This window comes from Gopherus flavomarginatus, chromosome 2, assembly GCF_025201925.1.
Source record: "Gopherus flavomarginatus isolate rGopFla2 chromosome 2, rGopFla2.mat.asm, whole genome shotgun sequence".
NCBI classification, from domain to species: domain Eukaryota; kingdom Metazoa; phylum Chordata; order Testudines; family Testudinidae; genus Gopherus; species Gopherus flavomarginatus.
This window is the reverse complement of record NC_066618.1, coordinates 217,600,595-217,622,023: the sequence shown is the minus strand read 5'-3', so window position 1 is coordinate 217,622,023 and position 21,429 is coordinate 217,600,595. Positions and strand designations below refer to the sequence as shown.

Below are 21,429 nucleotides of genomic sequence, written 5' to 3'. Positions count from 1 at the left end.
CTAGGCTGAGGGACAAACTTTGCCCTCAGCCATATGCTGTGCCTAGTGGCTTCAATGGAAATTTCATGCAAGTAATGAGCTGACTGTTTTGGGCTGTAGAAAACCATCCCAGAGCTGTCGCTTCTTCCCCCCAAACAACACCATCTCCCACATCCACACAGAGTTCATAGGGAACAACTCCATCCTACAGCTACTCTGTAGGATGGACTATTCAGAGTACCTGAGGTTGATAAATGGTCAGTTGGCTTGTGATACATGATCTTTCTTCAGAGACTTCCCCACTTACCAAAGATACATAATAAAACCAAGTTGTACCATGGAAATAAAGCCTCAAACTAAATGTTCTCAAACACACTTTCATAAAAGATTAAGAAATGTACAACATTGGCTATGGAACAGTTCTTTAGTTACTTATGAAGGCTGGCTAATGTTATGAAAAGTTTGGAATCTGTAACTTGTAGCATTGAGAACTAAATTTACAGGTAGGATGTCATTGAAAACAGCCAGTTTTGCTCCGTTTACTCTAAAACTTTAAACACATCTGTGGTAATGATACTCAAATCCCTGTGCAGCAGCATTTTCTTTTTCTTTGTGGGCAGAGAAGTTTTTCAAAATCAGCAAAAGAACCTGATAGTTGCCTGGACAGGAAAAGCACCAACAAGTGATGTTGAAATAAATCGACATAACTATTTCATATTCGTCAGGGATGAAAGGGGAAAATGCAGTTATCAGAAACACAATCATTGGTATTTTGAAAACTTAAATGTATTAAGGGAAATATAGCTTATCCTAAACTTTTATTTCGTTACATTTTATAAAATCTTAAAATCAAAAAGGAAATGTTACCAATTTAATAAGTGCAGTGTCAAGGGATTTTTTTTTAGATCTTTACACCTTGGTGGGTAAAAGTTGACATTTCATTCTCATGGACATCCCTTTTATTCACCGACCATCGCTGAAAATCTTCTAAAGTTTATGGCCTTGATCTGGTTTAATGCTTAACATGTAATCTTATGTACGCAAACAGTTCATTGATGCTACTGTTTGGTGCATGAGGTTATCCCTGGGTGTAGTGTTTTGAAGGAAGGGGGCCTCATTTTGTAAGGGCTACTTTTTTGTTTTTACTCGCTTCTGGCTCTGCAGCAAGTTACACTAAAACAAAGCACTACTTCCCAAAAATATGCTGACATAAGTGATGCACAAAGACTTTTGGTATAAGGTACTATGTAGTTGCACCAACCATATTGATTTCAGTTCAACTCAAAATAGCATAACAATAAAATACTAAAAGGAAATGGACAAAATTGATTCATTTGAATGAGTCTGTGTTTTGGCTAATCAGTATGTGACTAAAAAGACTGCAGTAAATAAAATGGGGACAGAATGCACTGTTTTGGCATCTTCCATCACTGGTTTTAACCCCAAATTAGAGTCTTTGTATATTGCTGAACCTCTCCTCCCACAACTCAGTCATCTAAATAAAAGGCAAGTGCAAAAATACTCTGAAGGGGGACATGGCTACATGCGTACCCACTGCAAATCTCTAGTTTAAAAAAAAAACTTCTAAAAAGGGTCTACGTAGTTATTTATTTGACTTTGATAAGCATGCAAGAGTTCCTATCCGAGACTTGACACCCATACCAGTGATTGGAAATACAATGCAAAAACCACTGTAGAATCAAAACAATAGCAGTTCTTCCCCTAAATACACCTACAAGGCAGGAAAACACTAAACAAATCACTGTCCTAATCCCAGCTACTTCAGCCTTCCCCAGAGGCTTTCTGGAAAAATGGACTTTGCCTCGCCCTGGCTCTCAACAAACTATGGGATGTATTTCTCCTGCAGGGGTGGTTGGGTTGAATTTCAGTCATAGGGTTAGGAGAAGGTCCTGCTGATAGCAGCTCCCTCTTGTATACCAGAGATATTCTAGTACTCTTGCTGATATTAACTGGAATAGGATCTTGCAAGAGAGAATGATCCCAGACCATATATGACTTTTTAGTTCAAAACAAATACATGAATTGCAGCCAGTTCAAATTGTGGAGCAGTGTGGTCACATGCTCCCAGAGGGCTATGTAGTTCAAAACAGTTTGTATTTCGTACCAACTTAAACCTATTCAGAAGTTGCAGTAGAACATATTGCAGTAGTGAAGTGTAAATGTGAAAAGTGAGGGTTATGATAGCAAGGCCCATGTCCAAGAGGAATGGTCACAGTCCCCTTTTCAGAGATAAGGGGGTGGGGGAGAATCTTGGTCACTGAAATATTGTTAATCTAGAAGATAGGAATAAACCAGTCCCCCATGTGGTGAATGCCTCCCATAAATGTGGCCTCAGTTGAAGGAGGGGTGCTAACTAACCTCAGCCAAATCCTCTAGCTGCCTCCCTAAACCCCGCCATTATCACCTCAAGTTTATTCAGATTGATACCAAGCTAACTGAGATGCCTCCTAGCCCCAGTCTGAGCCTCTTGCAATTTCTGGGCAAAAGTGGATTATCAGCATAATGGTAAGTGCAGTGATCAGGAGCACTCTGGTATCTTGTGGACTTTTTCTATAAACTGTAGGATTTAGTAGGGCTACTTTAAACTGCTGGGGTGGGCTATGCTGGTGGCTTGTTTACAATGGGAGAGACCTTTATCCACCTAGTAATGGACACGGACCCCACAAGGGAAGTGGTTGGTTTTTGAATTCTAGGTCACGGTATGGCAGACTGTATGAATAGACACTGTTTGCAAGACTGTGGAGAGCTTCCTGCAGGAAGCTTTGGGGCATTGTTTCAGAAGTGTCTGTTGCCTGGTGGGGCAAATCTCCAGTGTGAGTCTTGTGAAATTGACCATCTGTGTGTTTTTGTCACCACCTCAGCGAAGCCTGTGGTGTCTTCAGTGAGTTTTGGATCAGGCTGAGGTGATATAGATTGTCAGGATGCCTGGATTAGTTTTTGGATTTACAGATTAGGTGGCTGTAATGAAGAAACTTTCCATTTGAAGTGAGTATTTCCTACATTTGAGCCAGGAAGGGAAAGGAGTATCATCTTTGCCTAATGAGTTTTCTGGATCTGGTTGACTAAAGTATCCTGGGCATGAGGTGGTGAGCTAACCCTGAGCCTCTGGTATCGATCAGCCATATTTCCATGATGCAGACCAAGATGCACTTTTGTAATAGTCTGTAACATTTTATACCTGTCAACAATGTGCTTGGCTTACCTCCTTGATTAGTCACAACATCGTGTTGTGTGTTTGAAGTGTACTCGTTAGTAACAGGATAAGTCACTTGTTAGTGACACGCAACTATTCCTTCTATAAATTTCTCTCTGAAATGAGTAAACAGTAAATGTTATCAGAGCTGAGCAGGCATCTCGCTGAGCAAGAAATGATTGTTGTAACAAAGCATGATGGATTTAAAAAAAAAATTGGCTCAGTGTTTCAATGCACTGGCTTACACCAACACGACAGTAATGGTTTGAGAAAAAATGTTTACTAAAAGCTACAAGGAGGACTTACTGGAATCAGTAAAGGCTCTTGCTGTCCTGCTTTGGCAGAGTGAGGCCATGTGATGGGTTGTAATCTTCCTTATTGTTAGTGGGTTAGCTTATATGAGAGCTACTGTTTTTAAAGCAATAAGTTGATGAAGGCTTTCTCAATGTGTATTTTTCTGTACTGGAAAACTCTTAATACTACAGGAATTCTGCTATGCCATCTAAACTTTTACATTGATAAGTCTTCATTCTGTGGTTCTGTTATCTTCAGAATAATTGCTTTTACTGAAACTCAAATGTATGCTTAAAACCAGGAGTACTTGCAGTATAAACTTATAACTGCATTCTGCTGTATATGTACCAACTGGCTTCAGCTTTCATTTCAGCACACACCTAGACCAAACTTTCTCAGTCATGTACTTTATGTAGTGGAAAATCTAAAAGCATGTCATCATGCCACTGACTTTGCTTAGCACCTTTATGTGACTATTAACATTCAGAAACATGTTAATTAATAAGAAAGGACTCTGTGCCATCTTTGAAATCTCCACATATTTACACTTATGCTGCTCAGAGGATGTTGGGAAGGTTTCTATAATCCATCTTATAAATGGGGAAAATACTGAAAGATGTCAGTCACTAGATGTAGCTGAACTTTTTAGGTTTGAACAGAAAGCTAGAACTGTATAGATGCAAGTAACTCCAAATATTAAATTTGAAAGCTGTAAGTAGTAGAATGATAAATTACTCAGCACTAGTTCAAACTGGTACTGACCAAAATAATTCAACTATGTGGGAAGAAACTGGTACTAGGGAAACAATGAGCTGCATTATAGCAATTGTGTGGGTTTGTTTTTGTACTGGAATATACAGTTGTGTTCATGTTTCACATTTCTCTCTACAGTTGAAGTCTGACTTAAACTGTTACTCTTAAACCTTCCTTGGTGGTAGTCTTAATGCTAAATGTCACAAGTCAAAGAATCCTCTACTTTGATTCCTACTGCTCCCTATACTGGTAGCTTTACATAAATTCATGATGCATATTTGGACTGAAGCTGGCTGCAACACTTTTTTAAAATAAAGACTAGCTTTGTAGGTCAAAATAAAAATTATCTGCAAGATCTCTTATTCTCGAAGATGGTTCTGATTTTGGTAAACTTCTACAAAAACTTTTTTGGCTTTTCATGGGAAACTAAAGCTAGAAGTTTATCTTAAGGCATATATGAGCAGTTCTAAATATGGTGAAATACTCCATGCTACAAATTCATTTTAAATGTTGTAACAAAAGGGTATTAATCTTGAAACTAGAGACATTTCACCTTACATTGCAATACTATAAATGTGTCCAAAGAGTTGGTCTTATCCATGATACCATGTAGTCTATTGGAATACTTGTTTTTTGGTAAATTTAATAGTATTCCTCAAACAGCAGTAGAGTGCAATGCAGAACTTGCAAGTTGAAGGGCTGGTAATCAGAACTAGTATTCAAGTGGACAACAGGGCAGAATTGATTAAAGGTAGAAAAATTGAGAAAAGGAAGGTTTTAAAAAAACTTTTTTTTCCTAAAGTCTGGTGGGTGGACATGGATTCATCACTGTGATTCCAACCTCTGAGACTTGCCAGAAGCCTGGGTCTTATACCAGAAATAACTACTGGCCCAAAGAACAAGCAACCTGTTTTAAAGACCAGAACTTCTCCAGAACTAGTAGAAACTAATTCTGTACCTCCATCAGAAAGCTGGTAATCTACTGGTGTGTAACGTTGCTTCAAGCCGTGGTGCTTCATGATATCAAACCTTAATTGTGCCATTCCGTCACCATTTTGCAGCCTATATTTTTTCCCTCAGTTGTGACCTGACTCTAAGTAGCATTTGAGCAGCGATCAAAAATTCATGCTTTGTGTTTGCTACAGAGCATTTGCTGAATGGGCAGTGATTTTCCTGTGCTCATGGGTTATCTACACTGTATAGTAAGTATTCCAAAAAGACACTAGATTTCTTACTGCTAGATCTTTGAGATCTCAGGAGAAACTGAAGACACTGTTACCTTGATGACTCAATTTATTTTTTCTGGCTAATGGAGGCTTATTAGTGAAATGGTACTCTTGCCCAAGGGGTTGTTTGAAGAAATACTATCTGGCTGTGGAGCTTCTTCAGTTATTCTATTAATACTAATGTGCCATTCTGTAGTGCCTCTTAATGTATGTTACAAACACAAAGGCTCAACTATTCTCTGACATAGGATGGGTATTTTTACATAGTCTCTGAAAGAAAAGTTGACTCTCTCCAAGCTAGCACAATGAATGAGTGGAGAACCTACTTGGTTTAGTTGGGAACTGGTCCTGCTTTGAGCAGAGGGGGGGAATAGATGACCTCCTGATATTCAGACCTGTTATTCTATGAACCTAGAAATGGAGAACCTAGAAGTTCTGTCATGGTAGACTATACTACTTTAGATAGACTGTTTAAACAAGATCGGACAATGACTACCTGGAAAAGTGCAATATTATAATATGTTTTTTGAAGCTGGGCATTACTGCAGATAATTCCAGGGAAATATTATGTTTAGGAAGGAAGGAAGATCCTTCTTCACAACTCAGAATGTCCAAATGTAGAGCTTCTATTAAGTCATCTAAGATTCTGTTCTTTCAGAAAGCGAAATGAAATGAGCCATGTTGCCCTCTTGACTCCATAAAGACAGGTAATATTTCAGAAATGCCAAAAAATTAAGTTTTGCTGTATTTCTAACTTTATTTTACTCATCTCTTTAACAGCTGCTAGCCTTGTTCTCTTTCCTGAAAAGTCTAGATTTCTTCCTTCCCATCTCTGTCCATCCTCTTCAGCTGCCTCCAGACCTTGGTTGATATGCAATACTTCCATAGCGCTGCTTGCAGCTGTGCTAGCATGCCACATAATGATCCCATGTATTTGTGCACTGAAGTCTCAAACATCAGTGGTATGATTCTGCCTCTTTTTGGAATATGCCATTCTTAATGGACATCAGTTTAAATTAACTTGGAAAATAAAATACCACAGAAGACATTAGCTCTATTGAATTGGGAGATATGATATGAATTGGAAGATGGGTACTGGATTACAGCACTCTGTAATCCAAACTGCTCTAAATGCCAGCAGGTTTCAGGGAAAATTTCTTTGGCCCAGCAGCTTTTCTTTTCATACTTACAGCTGTAATTTGAACTCAGTCCAATGAAGGCTGCAAAATTTTCTGTGTAACTGGAGTTCTTGTGTTGTCCCACTGGGTAGGATGTATATATTTATTTTGTATTACTGTAGCACCTAGGAGCCCAGTCATGGATGAGAAACGCACTGTACTGGGCACTCTACAAACGTAGAATAAAAAGATGGTCCCTGCCCTATTGACCCACGTAACTGAAGACTGTGTAGGTATTAAACTTTAACAATTTCATTGACAGTAGTACAGTTCATAGTCTCTCAGGTAAAATCATTGTCATTCTTTCTGAGCTAAAACCAGATGGATCGATAGTTTCAACTAGTAACTATCAAATTTACAAACTGTTACTGTAATCGTGTACTCCATGTCATGATACAGAAAGCCTAACTGAAATAGTTAACTTGTCTTAAACCCATCTTGCTGAACTCAACTCTCATAATTCAACAGTGGAAATAGTTGAGATCTGTATTCATGACCTGCTACAACTCTACAACAAACTGCACTTTACAGAGACTATGAATGGAATACCTGGTAGAGTACATTACTCTAGTACTTGGACTGGGTTTCCAGAGCTGCGCACACACTGAAATCGATAACATTTCAATCCCAATGTGAGATTACATTAAAAGCAGCTACTGAACTTGTTCTTACTGTTGTAAAACAAAAGGTAGAAGGGAAGCAAATGCATGAGACTGCACAAAAGGGAATGAGACACATACATACAAGGAAACTCCTGTGGAAACTGTATCCTGCTGAGTACGTTCCCTTGTCTGTCTCCAGAGTCTAGTTGACAGAAATTCTAATAATATCCAATAGAGTCTTATTTATAAATGGTGGGGAGGCAGGGCCCTGAAGATACTGTAGTGGGAAAGTAACTCTCTAAATTGCAGTGGAGGTTCTGCCTTGCTTTTCTGCTGCTTGATCAGTACTTATTGGGACACTTCAGACTGTGTTTTTGTTTTTGGAAATTAGTGCCAATTTACTTTTGTTGATCTTCAGCCAGTATTTTATATTAGCATTCAAAATGTGAATTTTGGACTGAGTTTTGTGAACCAACTTAGCAAACGGGCAATTTTGTAAGACTCGAGCAGAAGTGGTCTTTCTTTACAGAAGGCTGTAGTTCAAAATGATTGGAAAAATCAGTTGCTTTATGTATTTTTGCTTTTTTTTAATATGCAAAAACTTAATGAATGTAGTGGAAGGAGTGGCTTGCCTTGGAGCAATGGTCTAACTCCTGCTGGTAGAATCAGGAACCAGGCCCATTTAGCTCTGAAGAAAAGTGGCCTGTCTCTGCAAGCAGCTTATTACAAGGTGGGTTTGTGAATCTTGGAGAACTGGAAATGCTCTTGTAGAAGAAAAGTAAATAATAATGTATGCCTGGTCATTAGCAACTAGGAAGAAAATAAAATAGCACTGAGCATGAATGATCCAGTAAATACATTGCATTTTTTTACTTGGGAGGGCTCAGGACCGGCGCTAGGGTTTTGAGCGCCCTAGGCGGACGGCAATTTCGCTGCCCTGCGCGCTGGTCCCGCAGCTCCTGAGGAGCTGCTGCAGTCGTGCCTGTGGGCGGTCCACCCAAGCCTCACGAGCAGCCGACCATCCGCAGGCACCACTGCGGCAGCTCCATCCGAGCCGTGGACCAGCGGACCGCTCGCAGGCACCACTGCGGCAGCTCCACGGGAGCTGCCTGCCGCCCCCTCCGGCTGCGCCCTGAACCAGGGGACACCCTGGGCTGCCGGCTGCTGCGGCGGCGCCCTGACCCAGGGGACACCCCGGGCTGCCGGCTACCGCCGGCAGCTCAGACTCCCTCTCTGTCCTAGCAGCAGCGGCTGCTCAACCATTTAAAAAAAAATTTGGGGGTGCTTTTTGGTGCCCTCAAATCTCGGCGCCCTAGGCAACCGCCTAGTCTGCCTAAATGGTTGCACCGGCCCTGGGAGGGCTGTTAAGTTTCAAAGAAGTTTATCTTTCGGTGGTGGTTGCATTTATATAGTTTATGTGGAGGCTGTGCAAGGGAACTACAACTAGAGTAAAAAGAATCAGAGGCTAAAAGTGGAAGGAGGACCAGTTTTTTCACTTTAAAGGCATTTCACTCTTTAAAATAGGATGTAGGTTCAATGGAATTTCAGCTGCTTTTTGGAATCTTCTTTCATTGAAAGTCCTTCTTCCTCTTTAAGACTTGGTCATTTAGGCTCCTGTCCTGCATTGAGCTCCAAACTGGTAGACTTCTTTAAATTCTGGGGCTCTGTGTGAGCGTAGGTATCTGCCCACTTTATTAAACTTATAAGATCAGGGCCTGTATTTTATCTTAAACTTGATTTGTTTTTTCTTCCCTTTCCCTCTGGTTTTATCTTTTAAAACAAGGGAATTCAATTTTCATCTTCCAATCACATTGACTTGACTAGTCTAATTTTTTCCTCACTTTGTTTCAGGGCCCCCCAGAGGATTCAGAGAGCCTGAGGCAAAGCAATTTCAGGGTCCCCTTCCATAAAAAAAAAAAAAGTTGCAATACTACAGAATACTATAAAAACCTTCTGCATCTCTGCACAACCCAGTTTTGAGAGAACTTCTTTTCAAGTCACCTTTACAAGGTATCACTGGTTCTCAGCATCAGCTAGTGCTAAAAGGCACTAAAGCGCATTAAAAGGGTTGGACAAATATTTTCCATCAACTTTTTTTGGATCGAAAACTAGGGGTTTTTAAAAAGCAGAACAAATCATGGACAGTGTTTGCTTTCCTTCAAAATTTTAATTGAAAAGCTGAAATTAGTCTGCCAAAACCTGAACATGGTTTGGGGTTTCAGAAACATGTGTCCAAATATTTGCTGCTTGCTGTGTTTGATTGTTTAAAGAAACAATAAAAAAAATCTGCTTAAGAATCCAAAACTTTTGAACCACCTCAGCTATGACCAAACACTTGAGCCAGTCCAGTCAGAGATTTTTCCATGTTTGATACTCTGCTGGCTTCCTTGACTCTCATGTCTCCATAACTTTGGGTTAATTTAGGTTAGACCATAATGATGGCCACAATGGGTCAGACCAAAGGTCCATCTAGCCCAGTATCTGTCTACCGACAGCGGCCAATACCAGGTGCCCCAGAGGGAGTGAACCTAAGAGGTAATGATCAAGTAATCTCTCTCCTGCCATCCATCTCCACCCTCTGACAAACGGGCTAGGGACACTTTTCCTTACCTATCCTGGCTAATAGCTATTAATGGACTTAACCACCATGAATGTATCTGTTTCCTAGAGACTGGCTCCATGGGGTCCCTCACAAACTGGAGACGGTTACTGTGGGCTTGTCTTTGGTATAGCTTATGTACATACTCCATGAACTGAACATTTGAGCTTGTTCCAGAATCTGGGATGAGCCTATGTTGTGAAAACTACAATGCTCAAAATAGCAGATGAATGTGAATGGACACAAGATGCTAAAATTAATTTAACTCAGGCTTCTCAAACTGGGGGTTGGGACCCCTCAGGTGGTCATGAGGTTATTACTGGGGGTTGCAGGCTGTCAACCTCCACCTCAAACCCTGCTTTGCCTCCAGCATTTATAATAATGTTAAATAATATAAAAAATGTTTTTAATTTACTGAGTCGCACTCAGGTTTGCTATATCAAAGGGGTCACCAGTACAAAAGTTTGAGGACCACTGAATTAACCCCTCTGGAGCCTCAGGGAATGCAGAGGAGGGAGGATCTCCCTTGGTAGGGTTGGGAAGTAGGTAGGTGCTGTAGGATATTGCTCTTCTCATGTGATCCCTCCTCCATGGCTCTCTTGGCTCTATCACTGTTAAACTAAAGTGGCTAATTTTAAATTAAGCTACCTTCCCCTGACATGAATCTCCCTATGGCACTGAAATTAAATGTAGAGTATAATTTGGCATTTGAGAAGTGAAAAGGATGGTAGCCTTAAGAGAAAAGATAACAGCTTGGCTCTTTGTGTTAAATAGCTGTCTGCAAGCTTCAAAGTGCTGGATGAGCTTTAGGGTAGGGAAGGTTGTGCCTCCCCAAACAACCTGGCCCCACCCCCTATCTGATCCCCACCCACTTCCTGCCCCCCATCCCCTGACTGCCCTGACCCCTATCCACTCCCCCACTGAGTCCTGACAGACCCCCAGAACGCCCAGATCCAACCCCTCGTTCCCTATCCCCTGACTGCCCCGACTGTCCCTTGGATTCCCTGCCCCATATCCAACCCCGGCCCCCTTACCATGCCGCTTACCCCGCCTCCCCCTTCTCCGGAGCCTCAGCGCACGCGCCGCATCCAGGAGCGGCCCTGGACAGCGCTGCAGCGGCATGGCTCTGCGGGACCTGAGCCCCTGCCACTTGGCCGTAGCCCGCAGCCCCACCCCTTTACCACGCACTCTGAGCGGGAGGCACTCAGGCCTGCCTGAGCCACGCTGCTTTAGCTCTGTCCAGGCCGCTCCTGGATGCGGCACGCTGAAGTGCTGGGGAAAGGCAGCGGTGGGGGGGAGCCTCTGACATTCTTGTGGGGGCCCCTGTGGGGCCTGGGGCAAATTGCCCCACTTGGCCCTCCTCCCCCCCGGCAGCCCTGCTTTGTTTACTAATTTATCTTTTAGCTGCTGTCTAATGCTACAAGGATCACAGGAGAAACTTTTTTTATTTAGGTATTAGGAGCGTTACATTTTTGTTTGGATAAGCGTTCAGCAGCTGTGAAGCCTGACAATTTATGGAAGACAGTTACTGCTGCAAAGCTGGCTATTTTTGAGAAAGGAGAATTCACTTTTGGGGCATGGTACTTATTACACAATTATGAGCAACATTCCATGAATGACAAAGCAGACCAAAGGATTGTAGAAGAGCTGTTTTAAGATTCTGACTCTACCAGTTAAATAAAAGAAACTCAATTACTGGGCTTGGTATTGGAGCACATATGGCATGTAAGCTTCACCTACCGTTCCTCAAACTGTCATCCTTTGGTGCTGCGGAAATCTTCTCACAATAAAACATTTAGTTGAGACTTCCTGGATTTTATTAGCTTTAGTTAATTACTTTTGTTACACTTTTCAAGAAGTGCATAAGTTCTGTTTGACACAGGCACTTTAGGAGCTGAAATCACCTTTGAAAATGGGATGTGGGTGCATTTTGAAATTTTTACCCTTTATCACTATGTTGTGGTAAAGCCAGGAGACTACATTTTTGCTTGCTATCTTTTATAATAAAAATTTAGATGTCTTTCTAATATTTTTTCATGGGTAAAGTTGCAACTTTAACATTTCACCTACCTTAGAAGTTAACATTCTTGCTATTCAACTGGCAAAATTTAAGGGAACTATCTAACATACATTTTGTTAAAATATCCCCAAGTGAAGTGTTGCATTGAATCTTTTTATAAATTGTGAGCACAGATGGCTTTCAATAAACATACTACCTTGTTTGAGACCCAAAGATTGTAGCACAAAGATGCTGAAAGTGAACTTGGCTATAAATAAAAGTTAAACTGACCTAATCAGCTTTTATTGTTCAAGCAGAGATTGATGCAAAAAGTTTGCAAAAAGCATAGAGGCAAGTAAAATACATGTATAAAATTGATTATACATAATCTTAGCTAATGTTGGTACATAAGCAGTTCTTGCTTGCAAAATAAGCTGAAATTGAGTCACTGTAACTCTCTCTAATGCTGTTTCAGTTAACTATATCTGAGAACTGGGAAGGCTGCGAAGGGGGATACAAAGGGGACTCTGAGAAGGAAATGAGGGGAAAATGGTAGCAGGGGAAGCTGAATGCCTTTACACTGGGTATCTGGAGGAAAAAGTGTGGGAGAAGGTCGAAGATTGAAGCAGCCTTTGGATTGGAGGGAAGGCAGCAGGTGGAGGGCTTGTGGGGGAGGCTCTCTGGGAAAGGGCCAAGTGTAAATCTTCCCCAAAAAGGAAAGAAAAGGAGGGAATAGCACAAGGAAGAAGAGGAGAGTTAGTAGGGATATGTTACTGCTTTCATGTTGTTAGTTCTTGGAGCTCAGAAGAGAGACACTTGTAGCACCACAGGAAAATAACAAAGGTTTACTATGTGGGGGGGAGGGGTTAAATGCAAAACCCATCTGCTAGCCAGTCTCCTCTTGTCCTCTTCCCTCCCTCAAACCCCCCTTCTCGTGTCAGTTTGTGGCTGTTCTATGAACAGTTTACAATAGGGTGGTAGGAACATTACATCAGAGACAAATCAGCCAGTCACACTTTCCCCTCCTTTCTTCTCACCTCTTTCACTTCCTTAACTTACTTGCAAACAGTAATCCTAGGGGTTAGCATGCTCCAATTTTAAAAATGTTAATTAAATATTAGCACCTATGTAACTCTCACCTGCTGAGAAAGGCAGTTCAAATTATACTAGCTGGCCCAAATTAGAGCAGAACAGTAGAAGTGGCTTGCTGCATGTGGATCCAGGTTAAACACTATAACAGGCTTTTTTATTCTGACTACCAACAAATCAGGGAAACATTGTTTAAAATGTAGTAATTGTTTGGAATGTTAGCCAGTCAGACGCTGTGTGTTGAATCCAGTTGCAGAATTCTTATATATAAAACTTTAATCCCTTTTTTTTGAAAGACTTTTCAATAGTTTAAAAAATGTTGAGACAAAAAATCATGTGACGGGGAACAGAATTAGCCTGTAATATCGCTCATTTAATCCGCAAATAACTCACTACTTCAGTTTCTGTTGTAAATAACTGGTTCAAAGACCAACTAAAATCTCATCTCTCCCAAGAATGTGAGGCTCAAAGCTATTTAGAGGATAGATTCTATTCATACATGTGTCTACTTATAGGTGAGGAATTTGAAACTGGAGCATGAGCAGGAGAAAAACAAGATCTTGTCAGAAGCACTAGAGACACTAGCCACCGAGCACCATGAATTAGAGCAGTCTCTAGTTAAAGGATCACCACCTCTAAGCATCCTGAGTGAGGAACAGTTCTATGATGCTGTTTCAGGTAAGCAAATAACGTCCGGAACTTGAACATGTGGCAAATGTCTATATATTTGTTTAAAAATGGGATGGGCCCGAATAATCTAGTTGTACCATCTAGGGCACCTGTATGGAGAGGTACTTCAGGATTTGGTTCACTGCAGCAGGACTTCTCATGTACTTCTTTAAACAAGTGCTTAAGTACCTACTGAATCTGGGCCTAGAACTGTGGCATGTTTCCGTCTACCAGTAGCAGAGTTTGCAAAACTTGGATCATAGCAGGGCTGATCACCAGAATAGCTACTTCCCTCAACTTTTTTTCTATCAAAATGTAGGGATATTCTGTAAAGACATAAGCCAAGAAACTTTCAATTACAGCTGACATTATGACTCAGAAAAACAGTTTGCTTTCTTTACAATGTTTCATTATGAATTGAGCTAGGGATTGTCCTCAGTCACAGGCTGGGGGATGGATGAGTGTTTGTGAGGTGCCAATTCCCCCTCTCCTTCCAGTAACTTAAATGTCAGTATTGCAACTGAAATTTTAATGCAATTTTTTTAATTAAAAGCACCTGAGCACCGTGGCATCTATGCCTCCATAGATCTTTCTCTGAAAATTAAAGAATGGTTGGTTGTTTTTTGTCTGGGGCGTAAGGGTGTAGGATGTGTGCATGTATTTTTATATATTTTAGGATGTTCTTAGGGAAAAACTTGATCAAAAAGGTGTCCAGATTCTTATCTGAACATAGAGTTTGAACTCAGTCTAAGCCCCAGCCCACTTACCCCTGTCCATGCGCCACCGCCTCTGCCCCCCTTCCAGGAGCTGCAGCCCCACTCTGGCTCCGAGGGGGGCGTCAGATAAAAAGTTTGGGGACCAGAGGGCTAGAGCCTGAGCTCTGGGACCCTGCAAGAGTAGAGGGTCCCAGAGCTTGGGCTCCAGCCTGAGCCCAGATGTGTCTACACATCAGTGTTCAGCCCCACAGCTTGAGTCAGCTGACCTGGGCCAGCCATGCTGTAATCTCTTATGCTTGTGTGGATATACCTATAGTGGCACCTTATGAGCATGCAGGAGTCTGGTTCTGAGTCTGGTGTCATAACATCTTATTCCTTGCCCCTGAGGAATTTCAGTCCTGGAAACTGTTCAGTGACCCACAAAAGGAATAAAAAGCAGTGGTATTTATATTTCACCAGATCCATATTGGTTAATCAAGGAGTCTCCTAAGTAATGTATATTATAAGCCCCCCAACCATGCAGCACCCACACACTAAACCCAACAACCAAAATTAAACCAACTATTAGTCTTTAGGAGATTAAAACTATATTCCAGAGAATAGGAGAGACCAAAGTGCACCAATGCCTGTGGCCCCTGCAGTGGCAGGGAATTGATCAAGTGAGGTGTTCCTAGATAATCGTGGCAAGCAACCTGAATCCCATGCTACAGAGGTAGGTGGAAAACCTCTAAGGCCACTGTCAATGTAACCTAGGGGGATCAGTTAGATGATGAGCATGTGATCAAGAATTAACCAGCCAAACACCAGTGAAGGGGATATTGGATGAGGTGGGCCAGTCTCCAGCTGTTGCCATCTCTACTCCTTCAGAGGAAGGAGACCAAAAAACCCCACAACTCAGTACATTTTATGTGTGTGCATGCGTACCTGAGCATGCGGAGGTCCCTTCTTGACCCCTTCATGGTTGAAGCATGAGATTTTTAGAAACTCCAAATATGAACCAGAAGATACCCACAAGGCTGCCAAGCCCTGTCCCTCACCATCATAATCAACCCCATCATACAATCCTACACAAAAATTTGTCCAGCTGTCAAAACTGTTTGTCCTCACTACACCTGTTGGGAGGCTGGTCCAGAACCTCACTCTTCTGATGGTTAGAAACCTTCTTCCAGTTTCTAGTGTGGATTTGTTTGGGGCCGGTATACCCATTTTTTCTTGTACCGACATTGAAAAGATATATTCAGGCTAATGGAGAGACTTTCTGGTGCTTATCTCCTTGACGTATTTACAGAATGCAATCCTGTTCCCCCCTCACCCTGCCTTTTGCTAGGCTGAACAAGTCAGGCTCTCCCATTCTCCTTTAAGAAAGGCATTCCATTCCTCTAGTCATCTTTTGAGTTTCTCTGTTCCCGATCTATAAAATGCCTTCGTTAATAAGTAATAGCAGTCAGACAGTTATTGGAATTAGGAGGATAGCTGGTCAGGAGTTCGTTTTCCTGTTGAAAAATACCCTTTTCTCAAACAGAACTTTTTAATGGGAGGAAAAACTCACCTTTCCTGAAAAATTTTTCAACTTTTGTCATGAAAAATGAAATGACATTTCCCAGGCTGCTTGCCTGAAAGCCTTGAGGAAAAGGAAATTGACAAGAGCTTTCCAGATGGGCAGTTGAGAAACTGAGATTTAGTTTTGTCAAGAAACATTTTTTTTTTCTGCTTGAATCCCCTTAGGGGAAGGGGAGCTCATGTTTTCTGACACTTCAAGACACTTCTTTTTTTCCAAAATGTGGACTCTTCTACAGGAAGGGACTCCAAATTAAAGCTGGCTGGAAAGTTGGAGTGGTAGCCATAGAGCGCCACCACTGCTGCTTATGAGGATAAGAGTTCTCTGAATGAACCCATCTTTCAGACCTTTAAGATATAACTATATTCACACTGTTTTTAAACAGATATAGTTAAATTGATATAAAAACTATGTACACTAACCCCTCCATTTGGAGCTTTCATTAACTTGAATTGATCTCTGGTTGACCGCTTCCTGCTTAGGCGATATAGGATTTCTGCCCCAAGCTAACGTTTTTGTTACTTGCCTTGGTGTTGGTCTAGTATCTGGTCTCAGTTTAATCCTTTCCTTGTGCATTGTTGTGTGTTGCCACTTCTCTTTATTCAGACATATTTATTATCTGAATTCCCCTTTCTAGAAATTAGCACTCTTGTTCAGCCTAGGCTGTCAGGGTTTGCCTGCCTGTTAGGGCAGAGGAGTATCTTCCCTTGATTAATGTTTCAGTGACTTTCACCACGCCCACTGTCAGTGTACTTTTTGATATCACATAGCTACAGTTCCATGGCCTAGAAGGGCCTCCTGCAACCTAGTCAGTCCTCTTGTACTTGTGAATTTTGGCTTCCACTATGTGGACTGGATTTCTTTGCAGCTAGTTAGATATTCCCCATCCTCTCTAATTATCGATCTGTTTGTGACAGAACATATAATATTTAAAGGTCTTACAGAAGAGCACTAAAGCAGCTCCAAATCAGACTGCTGTAAGGGAGGGGTTACTGTGTAAATACAAGGGATTAATTCAAGAGGGGTTGGCAACAGATACACAGAAAGACAATAGCTTTCCATGTAAGCAGGAGAATAGTAGACCCATATGGTGTGTCCCTTCACTGACCCCCCCTATTGAGCTCAGCGAACTAGCTTGTTAAGATGAATTCCAGTTTAACACAGGAGAACTAAAAGTCCTGGAAGCTGAGACAAAACTCTGTGGGAAGGGGAGATAAAAGGAGAGGGGGGTGAATGGTTGTGGAGAGTTGCTGACAAGAAGTGACTCAGACCCTAGAAGTCAGGGGTCTTGAGTAAAGGGGGACTTACCTAGAGTCTGTGCCGAGGGATAGCAGGCCTCCAGGTAAGATAGATAAGCATATTTTCTTTTATTCTTACGATGGTAAATAGACTTCTCCAAAGTATTGTCTATCTGGTCACTGTTTACCACTGGTCACAGGTTCCAAACCTAGTTGGGCCTACAGAGTAATCATGGCTGATAGATTGTGCCTTGGGCTACAGCCCCCTGTGGGAGAATCACAAGATTGCACCCTAGCCAGGTAAGGGCATGAGACCATACCAGTAGAGGGGGTCAAAGGTTAAAATAGCCTTGTAAGTGACCAACAATGCAAACCGTGTATATATGATAAGCAAGTCTACCTCTTCCTTTTCCTTTCTGGGGTCTTACAGCATATCACAAGTGTGTTGTATAGTGGAATGGATTGGAGACCATTTTTGATATCAGAAGGTGGAGAAAGCTGCTAGGGAAGAGGCTGTTCTAGATTTGGTTTTGACAAAATAAGGAGAAACTGGTTGAGAATTGGAAAGTGGAAGGTAGCTTAGATGAAAGTGATCATGAAATGGTAGAGTTCATGATTCTAAGGAATGGTGTTAGGGAAAATAGCACAATAAAGATAATGAGTTTCAAGAAGGCAGACTATAGCAAACTCAGGAAGTTGATAAGATCCCCTGGGAAGCAAGTCTAAGGGAAAAAAACATTCAAGAGAGCTGGCAGTTTTTCAAAGAGACATTAAGGTCACAAGAGTAAACTATCCCACTGTGTAGGAAAGATAGGAAGTATGGCGAAAGACCACCCTGGCTTAACCAGGGAGATCTTCAGTGATCTGAAACTCAGAGTCCTACAAAAAATGGAAACTAGAACAAATTACAAAGGATGAATATAAACAAATATGTAGGGACAAAATTAGAAAAGCCAAGGCACAAAATGAGATCAAACTAGCTAAAGATATAAAGGGTAACATTCTATAAATACATTAGAAACAAGACACAGACTAAGGACGGAGTAGGCCCATTACTTAATGGAGGGGAGGGGGAACAAATTACAGAAAATGTGGAACTGGCAGACATGTTAAATGCCTTTTTTGTTTCCGTTTTCATCAAAAAGATTAGTAGCAATTGGATGTCTAACATAGCGAAAGCCAGTGAAAATGAGGTAGCAGCAGAGGCTAAAATAGAGAAAGAACAAGTTTAAAAATTACTTAGACAAATTAGATGTCTTCAGGTCACCAAGGCCTGATGAAATAAATCCTAGAATATTCAAGGAGCTGACTGAGGAGGTATCTGAGCCATTAGCGATTATCTTCAAAAAGTCATGGAAGAGATGGCAGAGGACTGCAAAATGTCATTATATTTGCCCATCTATAAAAAGGGGAATAATGACAACCCGAGGAATTAGACCAGTCAGCTTAACTTCAGTATCTGGAAAGATAATGGAACAAATAATTAATCAATAATTTGCAAATATCTAGAATATAATATGATAAATAACAGCATGGATTTGTCAAGAACAAATCGCATCAAACCAGCCTAATAGATTTCTTTGAGAGGGTAACACCTTGTGGATGGGGGGGAAGTGGTAGGTATGGTATATCTTGACTTTAGTAACAGTTTTGATACTGCCTTGCATGACCGTTTCATAAACTAGGGAAATACAACCTAGACAGTTACTATAAGGTGGGATGCATAACTCGTTGGAAAACCATTCCCAAAGAGTAGTTATCAGTGGTTCGCAGTCAAGCTGGAAGGGCATATCGAGTGGAGTCCCTCAGGGATCAGTTCTGGGTCCAGTTCTGTTCAGTATCTTAATCCATTATTTAGATAATGGCATAGAGAGTATACTTATAAAGTTTGCACACAGTACCAAGATGGGACGGGTTGCAAGTGCTTTGGAGGATAGGATTAAAATTCAGAGTGATCTGGACAAACAGTCTGAAGTAAACAGAATGAAATTCAGTAAGGAAAAATGCGAAGTACTCCATGTAGGAAGGAACAATCAGTTGCACACATACAAAATGGGAAATGACTGCCTAGGAAAGAGTACTGCAAAAAGGGATCTGGGAGTCCTAGTGGATCACAAGCTGAATGAGTCAACAGTGTAACACAGTTGCAAAAAAAAAATAGGGCTGTCAATTAATTTCAGTTAACTCACATGATTAACTAAAAAAAATCACGATTAATCGCACTGTTAAACAATAGAATACTAGTTGAAAACATCCAAAATATTTAATAAATTACATTGAAATCAGTGTAAATTTTCGATTATCATTTTTACAGTGCAAATATTTGTTAACAAAAATCTTATTTTTCAATTCATCTCATACAAGTTAGAACAAATTTAACACATTCATGTGCAATCTGAGTATGGGAAGAACACGAAATTGTTCATTTAAAATGAAACTCCGAAATACTGACTTTATTAACTAGCACTAGTTTCTGGTTGGCTGAACCAATAGCTTTAATATGACAGTGGCGCTGAGTTTTAAACAAGCTAAAATGGATTAACTTTAACTAAAAACTGACAACTTCTAGAGGTGTGTGTGTGCGCGCATTAGTGGGTTTCAGTATCTTTCCTATCTTATTTTCTCCCCTTTCTTCCTCCCTCCCCCACCTCTCAAAAGATCCAAGATCCTTTAATCCATCTCTAGGCATGGCGTATCGGCAGTCTTGAGGTACTAGTAGTTACCAGACAGCTGCTGTCATCAGAACAAAGTAACCTACTTAGGTTTCAGTTTTTTGTGTGAGGAAGAAAAGGTGTCTGTTAGTCTCTGAAGTCTATCATTGAAGTTTATATTCATTAACATGCACCTGCTCTCTTGCAGATTCAGAATCTGAAAAATCATTAAGTGGATTTGAAACAGTAACAGCATACTCATTAGAGGACAGTGTGGAGTCAAACAATACAATAACCTCCAGCATGTCTGAAGAAAAGGTCTGTGGTGGAGGTGGAAAGGTCTGTGGTGGTGGAGAATCTCTGTCTAACGGCATCAAAAAACACAGGTAGGATGTTGCCTAATCTTTTTAAAGATATACTGGGAACTTTATTGCCATGTAGGCAAAAACCATGAGTCCCATGAAAGATAATTGTAGATATTTTTCCCTTGGGTATGATAACTTAAAAGCAGATAGTTGCTTTGTGCTTTTAATAAGGAATCCTTTCTCCTACATTAACAGACTGTCACCATTTTGAAGTAAACTATTATTTACCATTCCATTTTGACTAGTAAGCAAGGTATACTTTTTTTATATATATAGGTAGATAGCAAATGCTTTAAAATGAATGTGGTTTAACTTATTTAAACAAGTCTTGTTGAAATCGATGCTGTCTTATTTCATCATGTATTTTTAATTATTTGTGTATCCTATTGCTTTTTCAGTTTTTCAGTCACTCAGTCTCCCTACTTACATTAAGAATGAATGGCAGTATTCCTAGCTTGACATCACAATAAACCAAAGTCTAAACACAACGGTTTTATTTTAAAACTTATGTACATTGCGTAGGTTCGTTTTATGCTGTCAAATTAATCCATTTTTATTTGTTCACATCTTTGCCGGTAAAGGAGGACAATAGGTCCGGAGTTAATGAGCTGTAATAGATACCACTATTCTCAAGTTTCAGTGCAGAGGCAATTTAACGTGTACATTACAGTCCAGTCCTAACATTGACATGTTTTGAAAAGTACCAATCTATAACTGGCCCTTTGGAAATAAGCAAGATCACAATTACTAACAAATGAGCGAAAAGGCTATTTTAATGCCTGCCTTAAAAAGTATTATCCCAAGTGCATTAAAAGGTACCTTAGTTACTGGACATCTGCATTTTATATCTAAATCTCAAAGGCCATTGCAGTGCATGGTAATGTAGGAGACTTGATGCCAGGTTCCACCTCTGAACATCAGCTCCTCCCAAACCAAGCAAAGACGAAGGAGTGGTGAGTGCTAAGGTCAGGCAAAGATGCTGACTGACTATATTGTTTCTTTGAGACCCCTTCTTGATAAACAAAAAAGTATTATTGGTGATCTCTTCTCTACACCTTCCCAGTTACAGATGAAAGTCCTGTAGTGGCAGCTGTAGGGAAGGAGGAAAATGCTAGGTGAAAGTGGAGGTTTCAGAATGGAGACTTGTAATCCCCCTTTGCTGCCTTAGAAATTGGAAAAGAAAAGTTAAAATCCTCTGTAAAAATGACAGCTGTATTTGTTTGCTACAGAATATAAATACAATCCATTGGAAAAGTTTAAATGAGAGCCAGTTTTCTCCAAGTACAGGAAACAATAGCT

At 40.8% G+C, this 21,429-nt stretch overlaps 1 protein-coding gene across 3 annotated transcripts in view; it reads left to right on the top strand.

Moving 5' to 3' along the window:
- Nucleotides 1-21,429, top strand: part of OSBPL1A (oxysterol binding protein like 1A) — a 133,000-nt gene that overhangs the window by 77,440 nt on the left and 34,131 nt on the right. For all 3 annotated transcript variants that reach the window (XM_050941941.1, XM_050941940.1, XM_050941942.1), the window contains 2 exons: nucleotides 13,449-13,611; nucleotides 19,974-20,151. In XM_050941941.1, coding sequence (XP_050797898.1) covers nucleotides 13,449-13,611; nucleotides 19,974-20,151 — 341 coding nt within the window. The remainder of the gene's footprint in view (nucleotides 1-13,448; nucleotides 13,612-19,973; nucleotides 20,152-21,429) is intronic.